At 40.7% G+C, this 12,232-nt stretch overlaps 1 protein-coding gene across 5 annotated transcripts in view; it reads right to left on the bottom strand.

The window, feature by feature from the left end:
- ncoa2 (nuclear receptor coactivator 2) overlaps positions 1-12,232 on the bottom strand; it is a 53,427-nt gene that overhangs the window by 29,205 nt on the left and 11,990 nt on the right. For all 5 annotated transcript variants that reach the window (XM_018673977.2, XM_018673978.2, XM_018673976.2 and 2 more), the window contains exons 2-4: positions 10,667-10,749; positions 1,413-1,520; positions 507-679 (exon numbers count right to left, since the gene is read on the bottom strand). In XM_018673977.2, coding sequence (XP_018529493.1) covers positions 507-679; positions 1,413-1,501 — 262 coding nt within the window. In that variant the 5' untranslated portion in view covers positions 1,502-1,520; positions 10,667-10,749. The remainder of the gene's footprint in view (positions 1-506; positions 680-1,412; positions 1,521-10,666; positions 10,750-12,232) is intronic.

Here is a 12,232-nt window from a genome sequence, read left to right as displayed (position 1 = left end):
AAACCAACATGAAAAAGTAAAAAGACAGACCTCAGGTAATTGCTACCGACTACTAAAAAGCAGAAGCTGGCAAATACAACCAAGCACACTGATCCATTTGCCTGATGTTCTGGATCAAAATGGAAGTGGGAAAGCGCTGCAGCCAACAAAAAACTGCTCTGGTTCATGCACATATGATAAAGTGATGGAGGGAACATTAAATCAATTGTGCTGCCCTTTAATAACAATATCAATTACTGAGTATGGACCAGATCCCAAACCATAATATTTATACCATCAAATCTGAGGTTTCTGCCAGCATAGTGCCACCTGTGTCACTTGTGGTTGTATTAAAACCACAAGAACTTAAAACCACAAGAACATCCAGAATATTTCTGATATTGCGACACCTTATTCACAGCATATATAAAAAGCCTGTGGATGAACAGATATTGTGAATTAAGCCAACCGAAGGGAAGCTCTTTTCATGCTGTAAAGAAAAAGTGTCGAAAATTTGCCACTTATACCTTGCTCCTTTATCTGTCTGATTTGTTTCACAGTTTCCTTCAGGATTGCACATTTGTCAGGCTTGACATTGAAGTTGTCGATGTCGTTGAAGTTGGCAAAGATCAGCTCGGCGAGCTCCTCGATGTATTTGTTCTCATGCTCGCGGTTACGCTTCTCGTTGCTCCGCTTGGGACTACAGAGACAAAGAGAACACTGGCTGTGAGGAAATGCAATAAAGACAGTAACAGCAGGGGAGATAAAGATGTATGATAAAGAGGTTCAAGTGTGCAGCAACTGCAATTCATTCACAATAAGAGAATAAATAGGTAGGAAGCACCCAGAGCAGGGAAGCAAAGAATATCACTCTAGAAAACTACACCAGTGTTGAGTGTTCATACACATCTCTGGACATGACTGAAGAGCCCTCTCATTTTCATAGTTGCCAAATGACAGTGCACAACATCTACTGCAGACCTTGGCATGGAGGAACGTCAGAAGAGGAATAAGGCTAGGGTCAATTATGCTCCATATGGCTTGAAATATAACTCTAGGCCTTTTCATTGTGCCAATATGGAACGCTACATCAATAAAGAAAACCTACATTCCTGGCCGCATGTCTGCAGATGAATTATGCAGATTTATTGTGCAGACTTCAACAGTGCTCCAGGCTTAGCTGCCACAATAGCATACTGCTATTGTTGGTAACTACTGGGTTGCTACTATACATACAATAGAAGTTGGAACTTGATTTTACAATCTTGCACTTGGTCAAAAGTGGTGCGGGAGGTTTTGAACCCGACATTTTGGCAAAGCAGTGGCCAGAGTTGCTGACATCTTACTTGTGGTGGAGTAGAAATGTCAAGACTACCTTATCCTTAAGAGGATGTTTCTGGGAATCTGTCCTTGTTTAGGTGTAAAAACCGTACCTGGGTCCTAGAAGTTCGGCAGAACATTCTTTGCGTTTTCGTGACTCTGCCCTTGCAGGGTCAGATGAGTTTTCACCGACTCCACTCATCCTCAATGCATATCAGCGTCTGGAAAACAAACACACAGAGGCAGAGACAGTGTTACATATGAAACAACGCATAGAGCATCTGATAGACTGATGTCAGCAACGAAAATATGTGAAACCCACACACACAGGTGTGTGGGCATGCCAGCACAGACATGTGCATATAACATATACACAATTCTGCGCTGGGGGCACAGGTTGATCCACTCAACCTGGAGAAATGAGTGAAAATGGAGCACAGAAAGAGATTCAATCATTTCTCTCTGATGGTGCGGCTCTCCCCAGAGAGCCTGAAATGAGAGCACGGCACTTTGCCCACAGCACCAGACTGCGCGCTCAGCCATGTACCAAGAAAAACCCATTCGTTACACGAAACCAAGCGAAGGCCAGCCTCACAGTAAGTTAGAGTGGCTTTACAATCACAACATGTGTCTGTGTTTACTGAGTGCCTCTAAGAATGATTTACCTGTATCAGCTTGTAGGGCTCACTTGAAATTTAAATGCGAGAATCGCATCTTGTCTGCTCTTTTTGAAGTCAAGCTACTGAGTGTAAGATCTCAGTGAGTAAGAATTGATGTTGTGACTGTTCTGTGCTATTCAAAGTGACAAGCTGGCTGAGGGCTGTTTCTGTTACTAACACCCCACATACTGCTATCTTTGGTTTCTCTGCAATTTAAGATAAAATACCATTAGGTTACGTCAAGATGCTTTGGAGGCTTGAGCTAGATTGCTCCTCTGCTAAGCATCCTCCACACCAACATATATCTTATTCTGCTCCTCTTCGTACCCTGCAAGTCAGCACAAGCTGAACTTCATGCCACTAAATGAAAGACAATCAATTATTGATCAAAGTAATGTCTTATTAATTACCACCATCATCTGCACCAAAATCTGATGGTGGCTAATGGACTTGGGATTTCAGGAGGATTTCTGCTGCACAGAAGATGTGAACACTTGCTGTCGTCCAAAACAAAAGGTGACATTTAAAAATATATGCATGATAATTATTTCCTCTTGGTTCATGCAAGATGGATGATCTGTAGCCCTTTGCTCTGGAAGAAAAGAAGAAGAAAGTCTGTCCCCAGAACGGTGCACAAGGTTGGGGCATGCTGTGTTGTGATACACTCTTAGCCACTCTAACCATGGAAACGGCTATGACACACACCGCTCAGTGCTCAGCCATTACATAAGGCTGATCAGAGTACAGCACGGTACAATGTAGAGCAGAGTGGAAGAGCATAGCTTAGCAGAAGCAGGGTAAACTAAAAAGGGAGCTAGTGACCATGCAAACTTGAGTCTGGCTCCCTCCTGGCCTGGAGTGACCTACTTTAAGCTAATGGTAGGGTCTGTGCTTAAATGGATGAAGTCAAAGCAGTGGTGACTGGCCGGAGAGGCAGAGGAGACTCTGAAGGGTAAAACACATTTCCACTGTTCTGTTGACAAGTGACTTGAGTACTACTGGCGGCCTGTACAGTGTATGGACAGATAATGATACACAAATGTCATCAGGCATGTGTCCTTGCATTATGCTCTTTTGACTGCCATTAGGGTGTCTTTATGCTGTGGCATTGTGCTGTCCACTGAAATTATAACAGTCTGTATAGCAGAGGTTATGTGCTTTTATTAATGACAACAGAAACAGGCCATTAAACTCTCATAGCTAAGTGGCACTCTCTGTTCCTATTGGTTGTGCCTGGGCTTTCCAGCGCAAGTTACCATGGGGATTCTAGACCTGATTGGTTGCGCCCGTCCCACTGGGCCAGATATGATTGGTTGCCTTCGTCTCCTTGACATGGCAGTAATGATGGGTCATTGTACGTTGAGACAAATAAGAGCGACTGGAAGTACCAGGCACGTTTCAATGACACCAACACAGACAGCCAGACAGTCCCGGCCCACAGGCTGGCAGGCCGTTTTTTGTTGCTGGGGGGTCCCAATTTCATATGGGCAGACTAGCGAGGGATTTCTAATCCTAGAGAATGCCCTGAATCCCTGAGCAGCTATAAACAGCTGGGCACTGGTGTTAGCACTTCCTGTACGGAGCTGTGTCACTCAGTTAATTATCAGTGCTGGCCGCTAGGAGAGAAAAGCAAGTGAATGGTGGCATGCTGCTTAATGTTTTTGTGTTTATGACATAAACTCTCATCTCAGTTCACAACCTGCTCTATAACACGTTTATTTAGCTATAATGTCCTATAAAACTGCAGATATGATGGGACAATAGACATTGTCTAATACACAAAAAAATCTGTACAGTACATTTCACTATGCAGCTGCTGATTACACATTCAAACACAACACACACAGAGGCATCAGTGATGTTCAGGATGATGATAATGGAGCTTTCCACAATAACACACACAATCATGTTTATGGCTCTGAATACAGGTAAGGCTATGAGCTTACTCCTTGATGATGCCTACTAATCTACTGTAAGTATAACACATACACATAAATTATTTACTCACACTTCAGTCAGTAAAGCATAACAATCAATTTCACCTCTATAAACTGCATAATTTATATGGAAATCAAAAGCAGCAAAATGCCAAATCTTAACACAACTAAGAAGCTGTGAAGACAACACAGCTTGTTGTCCTAAAAATGAAATAAAGGGTTAAATTATTTTAAACAAGTAGAGAAATTCTCAACTGATTTTCAGTATCTAAAGAGAATAACTGATATTTTATTGTAACATTAACTCAAGACTGAGCTAGCATTAGCTTTAGCTAACGTGGAAATGATGTAATGATCTCAAAGCAGTGATAACATGGCTGAGTATAGATTCATGCATGCATAAGAGACTGCCATCCATTGGTTCACCTGTGCTGTGTGCAGACATCATTGACCCAGTGCACAGTAGGGTAAGTGGGGGTGGGGTGAATAACCTCATTATGTATAGGACTGACTGGCATATTCTGGAGGGTGTCTACCAAGTTTACAGCTCACCAAGCTGTCAGCTCATTTAGTTCATTAGTAGTGTAATTTGAGACATATGGCCCATCAGTCACTGCAAGATGCCGTATGTTAGTTATAGACTGTATGAAATCAGTGTATGGTTAATTGGGGATCGTCAGGATTCACACACACAAGATGGATGAATTCAGCGCAGCATTCAAACAAATATTCTTCAGGACTGATAGCTTGGAAAGTGAAGGGTAGTCATATCATATTTCCATTATGGTGAGAAACAGCTAAAGGGAAAAAAGTGGCACCTGGTTTTACTTAGAACTCCCCCTGTATGAACACAGACAATGCATTCCTGTTAAATATCAAAATATCAAAGGAAGAGAAAAGATGACACCATTCTTCTGACAAACATTAGTCCAACAAGCTATGGAGGAAAAGGTCATCTGTAAATGGATGCCATACAGAAAAAAGGGAAGTGTTTTACACTTTAACTAGAAACTGCTATTTACAGTGAGTTTGGCCAACTGCTTGCTGTTGTTGGCAAAGCACTGGCATGCTGACGGTCACTAGGAAAGTATAAACTCAAGATCTGACTGGAAATGGTGCTGGGGTCATGAAGTTTATAGACGCACATACCCTTCCCATGCAGTTGTTTTGCTGCTTTGAAGGTGTAATGAACTTAGGTTTCCACTTACACAAGTGTAGTAAACACCTCTCCCCTCTTCCCATCTCTCTCACACAAAATGCACACCTATATGACAGCAAACATAATTGTATATTTGTGTGCTGACATTTCAGTCCTGCCAGTGTGAACTCGACACTTCTCACTTCATTACAGGTTTTCATATTCATCATGGTCTATCTGTGTGTCTGACTCACATGGCTAAATGAAGGGTTAGGTTACTAAACCACTGCAACTGCCACAACACTGCCTCAGCAACACAATGCTGATGATTTTCCAATATTCAAACATGCTTATTAAACTGATGCACCACAAATGGTTTTTATAATATCAGGACCACTGATATGCTAAGATATGTGATATATGAAATAATGTTTACTTTGAACTACATAAAGAAACACAGTAATGAAAGTTTTCTGACCAACAGGAAAAAGTTTTAAAAATCAATCGACTTTGAAAACACTACGTGCACTTCAGGGAGGTGATCATAGGTGAGTGTCATTGCTTATATCTTAGGTGTCACAAGAGCAGACTCTCTAGGACTGAGCTGGAGCCAACCAGTCTGGCCAGGGAAGAATGCAGAGACAACAAGGGGCTGCTGCTGCGGCTGCCGCTCAGAGACCTGGAGACAACAACATTTCCCCCTGTCAAACTCAGCTGGTACAACCTGTACATGACATGGTGTATCACACTACAGTGAACACCTCAAAAGCTCAACAAATTAAACCTTTAACTGCACCTGTGTGGCTGTCTGAATGACATGATGCATCTAACAGAGGACACACAGTGACAGGCAAATTTATGTTCCAACTGTTGAGTTGGGCTAAACAGGGCTGCTACACAGCACAGACTTAACATGGTGCTGTAGGCTGCACGATGGCTTAAAACCAGCCAGGATGGCAGTATGTTGCTTGTGTTCAAATATAGCAATTTCATGTCCAATGGTAGGACTGTGTTGCAATGTCATCTCCTGTTTGTCAGTTTTACGACATGCGAGGCAGAGACAAAAAAAATTTAGATCTTACTAGAATTTTGATTGTAAGAGAAAAACAGCTGCTGAGTGTGAAAGTTGTAATAGACTAGTTGTATAATCACTGATGCCAATAAATAAGCCAATTATATTTAACCTAAGTAATAAGTACTGAAAAAAAGAATATGTTGATATTTTGGGCTGCCTAGCAAAACTTCTTAGGTATCAATTAGTTAAATATTTGTGATATTTAATAATTTGACTGTATCATTTATTCATACCAAATTCATACCATAAAGATGCAATCATTTTTATCATTATGCAAATTTCTTTGGTCCAAATGAATGATTTCAAGTGGATTGTAATTAAAATCTAACTAAATCAGCTGCTCAAAATCAGCTATAGGTCGTTGTTAGTTGTTGTGTAATACTAAACTGCATTATATTGAAATAAAAAACATAACAAAAAACCTCTAGATAATGCAGTCCAGTTTGATAACACTGCAAACTATAAATTAATACCTCTTAGACAGTGTCAATCAAAACAGAACATTATTATCTTTCTGAAAGTAGAATCTATGGCTGAGCTGTTGTATTTAATTGCTTTTTAAAGGTCTACCTAATAAAGTACCCACTGAGTACTGGAGCTGAAAAATATATTCATTAATATTGTGCCACTGACTTTAGCTATAGCACCAAACCAAAGGCTATGAAAAAAATTCTTCAACATTAGATGCATCAAATTCTCAAAAACAAACACTATGACACAGCTTTCTAACAATCACATTTAACTACTACTACTTGACATTTTTCCTTTAATAACATTCAGCTGTCATAACCACACAAAGGGAGCCAGCCTGTAGCCATATCACCAGAGGGGGGGGCCTTCAAAAAACACTGAATCACCCATTGCAGTCATAGTATAATGGAGGGAAAAAACGGATGCAGGGAAAAAAAAAATCAGTGTCTGATTGCCAGGGGGAGAGGGCATGTGCCAGTGTGCCATTCCTGTAATCATGTGGGTTAGCAGGGCTTTGATTATAGAGACACACCCAGTGCTTCTGGAGCTCAGAGAGTGCTGGGCATGACTGTGCATTAAGCTGCATCAAAAGCTATTGGGGAAGTGTTTGAAGTCTCCTGCACTATAATAACGAGGGCCCTTCCGGAAAGTGCAAAACCACTGTGGGGCACTGAACAATGTCTCGCTAGTGTGTAATCTGTCCTCACATGGCTTCTTGGCACAACAGGCCCCGAGAGAGAAATGGAGAACAAGAGCACACCAATAAAGACTGCTTCTGGAGGGCTGCAACATGGGCCATTTATTTCCCCTCTGAACTGAAGAGGAAATCATGACAGGGGAGGGGCCCAGAGGACTCGTGTCTTCTCATTTTACGTCTCAATATTTGCAAGGGTGAGAAAAAGTGCTGATAGAGCCAAAACACACAGAAACACGTTGGAACCATGTCAGATGGTATTAAAGACTAAAATGTATTTAAAAACAATATCGATTTCAACAGAGCGCAACTTGGGTGGGGGTCTGTAGTGAACTTTAGCCTTGCTGACAGCTGCTGTTACCTTGAACCAGATGTTGTGATATTAGGTTTGGGTCAAGGGAGAGGCACAGGGAGATGGCAGGGAGGGAGAAATGTGATGATGGAGTGAAAGAGATAAAGAGCAGTTGGAATCATGAATCTTGGGTGAATTTAACAAGACTTGAGTGATAGGAATGTCACTCTGAACATACAAAGGAATCAGATCATTGACTGAAAGCTAGCTTGGGAGAAAATGAGAAAATTGAGTGCAGAGACAGGAAAGGAAGATGAGGAAACAAAGGGAGCAAAAATAGGTCACAGGCCTTTTTCACAGAGAAGGTTCACTGAGTATAGGAGGTGTGCCCAGTAGATCATGGGTGTCACTGTTCAGAAACTACAGTTCCATATAATAACATTTAAGTTAACATGCAGTTCTGGCCTCAAACTCAAATGCTGTCCAGTTTTCAGAGTCAGCTATATGACATTTAAAAAAAAAAAGCAAATCTACTTTATTCAAAATGATGTGTCCAAAAAAAATCTGACACAAACACACATAAACAGACCGGTGCTGTTAAGCAGACAGAGAGGTATGCACCATGCCTGCTACCAAGTCCCACTCAAGAGCTTGTCCACTCTTGAATCACTGCAAGGTAATGGCTCTAAAGCGCCAGAGTGCAACCAAGAGCCAGGCCCCCCCATTTACTGAAAGCTGATCACGCTCATGAATCTTTAACACAGGCAGTCACTTCAGGATGTCGCAGGATGGGAAGAGGAGGGCTTTCTGTATAATGAGCATGGATACAGAGTCCTGCATGGGGCCAATTTTGCACACCCGCACCCACAAAGCTATGGTATTGGAAACCATTCTGTTACCCACAATTATATCTAAATCAAATCCGGGCCAAGCTGTAACATTAATGAAACACAGACTACACAGTCGCTCACTTTAAAACTCATCCAGATTGTATTTAAGCAAGGAATGCAAGCTGGCTGGTCTGAGGTTATCTGCCGTTATGTATGATGTACTGTCCCATTCAGATGTGTAAAGCACTCCCTCTGTCAGCCCCCACTTGTTGTTGACATAATGCAAAGTGACAAAAAGATAACCAATTTTGCAGCAATCATCTGTCTGCATATCTAATGTGACTGCTCTGTTGCTATCAGCTGTCAGCTCCATCCTTGTGTAATGATGGGTGGTAATAATGATGAGAGGTTGAGTTGTAGGAATTCACAACAGATTTTAAAAAAATGGTGGCTAATTAGACTTGATAAAACTTTCTTTTTTTTAACTGTACTTTTATTTCATTTTGTTTTGTTTTTTCAAATGTTTATTTCTCCCACTGACACCCCACATTTAGTTCATTTAATAATATAATTATATTCTTATCCATTACACATAATTTTTGTGGGTTGCCAGTGCAGGAGTCTGGCACAGACTGCTGGGCTCTGGCTGTCAGAGAAACTCACTGAGAGGAGAGCTGGACTCAAGAGGGGGGAAGAGAGACAAAGACTCAAAGGATGGAAAAATTGATTAACTGGTATAAATAAGCACCTCTCCACAACAATCTAGTCAACAGTTCATCTGTGGCTGAGAGCACTGCCAGAGGGAAGATTCAGATGTCACTGTGGAAATCAGATTACTGTATAGGGTGAAATATAGGGACATCCTGAGCTGATCTCTCAGGGTTATTTGTTTTGATTGATCAGGATTGCAATATATCTATCTGTGACCCTTTGTTTATTGTAACCTATTGTGCTAACACCACGCTATACTCTGTTTAAACACTGGACACTATTCATAATTCACTGTGCCACTGTGGAGCGGCACAAACAACAAGCTAGCAGTTCCAATTAATGATACTGACATACTGACAGGGCATAGCTGCTTTAAGCAAAACTACATTTGCATTTTTCAGTTGCACTATTAAATGCTTCTGTTGGCATAAAAATGCATTTGAATGCCTGTATTTTGTTCATGACACTCACCTCTCATCAGATATTATATGAATCACTGCAGGACACTATAGGAAATTGAATTAGCTTTATCATTTTTACTGCAGGTCACCTTTAAACTACGCATGCACCGCATCAGCTGCTGTATATTACACAGGAAATGTAAACACTGGATTGAGACTCTGAACACAAACTATTAGATAGACTCATAGTGAGGGAAAGAAAATGTATTTTGTACTTGACCATGACAAAAGGTTCATACACAGTATTCTGATACACAACTAACTGCAACCAACCTCATGTCAGCCAATGCAAGCCATTATTTTGATGATAAATGTGCTGAATGTGGTGTTGTAAGAACTGCTGGCAAAACAGTAATCCTAAAAGACACATTCTAGCCAGCACTGTCTGAACTGTAACCTGTAAAGTAACACAACCTCACAGGAGGAATGACGGTTTCAAGAATCAAACTTTGTTCAAGCAAGATAGATGAATGCTGCAGACCAGCGGGACTATTGGGTGCAGCCCTCACTTTTACAAATCAGCTGGATCTGAAGACTACCAGGCGCAAAGAGAAAAGTCAAACAAGAACTGTGTGGATGTGGGGGGAGATAATTCACCAGGCTTCCATCTCACAGTATTATCTTTGCAAGTCAGGGAGATCCTTCAACTAAAACATGGTTAAAAACTAAATTCTGGTCTGTAAACAAAGTTCTAACTGTGTGGCTCATCTGATGGCGGAGGAAAAGTGCCTGGAGGTTTTCATATCAAAACCACCATCAATGGTCTTCTCTTATAACTACAGAAATCATCTGAAAAGCAGCTTGGAATATAAAGCATGTAGTGGGAGCATTCATCCCATTAAACAGCAAAGATGGGGATACAAGCCAACAAAACAAATGTTGCAGGAGGGGGAATGTGAGACTGTTTTCACTGACCCTCATAAGGTCAAGTCTCATCTTAAAAAGAAAAATAAACTTATAATAAAAACAAAGTTTTTTAGTTTAGATGTTTGCATCATCTGTGCAACTGGTCATTTTGTGTTTTGACAGGAGTACACAGTTGCCACACTACACAGTACAATTGCGTAAAAGGAGAGTTGGCTCTGGCTTTGCTTCTCACCTTGGTTTCAGTCCAGAGAGTCCCTCAGGCCATTGCTGCAAGACGGTAACGCTAGGAAACCTTTAAGCATCATCCACTTCTCCCTGCGGAAAGAAATGATAACAAAATTGGGATATACTGTGTATAGTGTGAATCAGCACAAACGTAGAACAGTGTATAGTGAGGGAATGCTCTAAGACTGTAGCTGCAATGAATTGTGCTATTTTTTACTGCAATAGTTACAATTGAGGATGTAATATCATTTTCATAATTGATTAACGTACTGATTATTTTCTCAATTTATCGATTCATTGTGTGAAATTTCTATGAAATTCCAATTTTAAAAAATGAAAAGATGTCTAATATAATTTCTTGAAGTGCAGAAAACACTCACAAGTAACAAGCTGGAACCTGATAATTTTTTACATGAAACATTACATTACTGATATGATTAATTGGTTACTGAAATAGTGGCAGATTACTTCTCTGTTCTCTGTTTCAACTGTAACTACTATTAAAGACAATATAGATGTTTTTTGTTCAGCCTTTTGTATAGCTTTTGTTCCCTGTTATGGCTTAACAATGCTTCGAAAGGTCTACATTTTGAAAACAATAACACCCCACAGTGATACTGCTCCTCACACTTCAACCTTCAACCCAGGACAGGGACAGCTCTTATTAAAATCTCATCAGAAAAACCAAGAGAAAACCTTGAAAGAACTACGCAGACAGGGATACAAGGGTGCTTGTGTGTTTTGTGGTGTCCTGATTGGGTAAAACAAGTCTGCCTCAAGTTCCACATTTAATCATGAATAAAAAACAACAAAATTACTGTCAGCTCCTACAGAGAAAGTTGCAAAAGATCTACACAGAAATGATAAAAACAAAGTAGTGCTATACTACAGCATGCATATGACAGATCACACTGCAAGCTCTCACAGCAAAGTAAGAGTGAGTAATGTTTACTGACTCATCAGTTTCAATACACAGCTGAAAAAGGGCTAACTGGAAAGAAAACTGGTATTTCAAAGCAAATGTTGTTGCTCTTTTGTGTTATGACTGTGCGTGTAATCCATCAGGGGGAATGCAAAGCCTGAGCACATAAGCCAAAATGTCAAACTCCTTCTCAACAAGCTAACTTTAGCAACTTTATTCGGTTAACTGTTAATGTGCTTCAAACTCACAACAAGTCTTCTTATCTAGTGCTAAGTGTTTGCATTAAGTTAGTATGGAGCTGCAAGTTAAGTGTCTACAGGGTCTTTTCACCTCCTTGGGGACCTCAAAGCCTATTACAGTGTGGAACACAGTGTGCTTTTTTAATCATGGCACACAATTAATTAGACAGGAGAAAAGTTTCAATTTTAAATCATATTCCCATTTGGATAATTAGAAAATGCAACTTTTAACTCAAAAAAGGACTATGTCAGGTTATTTGGCCGTGCTGAAAAGAAGCTCCCAGTGAAATGTTTCTGTGGCAGAGCTTGTCTTGTACTACATGTAGCCTGACGCAGGGAGAGCCACCCAGCCCCTCTTGGCCTGGGTGATTTCTTCCAAATACCTGCCAAGTGAGCCAGCTGAGGAATGCAC

Source organism: Lates calcarifer, linkage group LG24 (assembly GCF_001640805.2).
Source record: "Lates calcarifer isolate ASB-BC8 linkage group LG24, TLL_Latcal_v3, whole genome shotgun sequence".
NCBI classification, from domain to species: domain Eukaryota; kingdom Metazoa; phylum Chordata; class Actinopteri; family Centropomidae; genus Lates; species Lates calcarifer.
The sequence above is the reverse complement of the archived record's forward strand: the minus strand, read 5'-3'. Positions and strand labels throughout refer to the sequence as shown.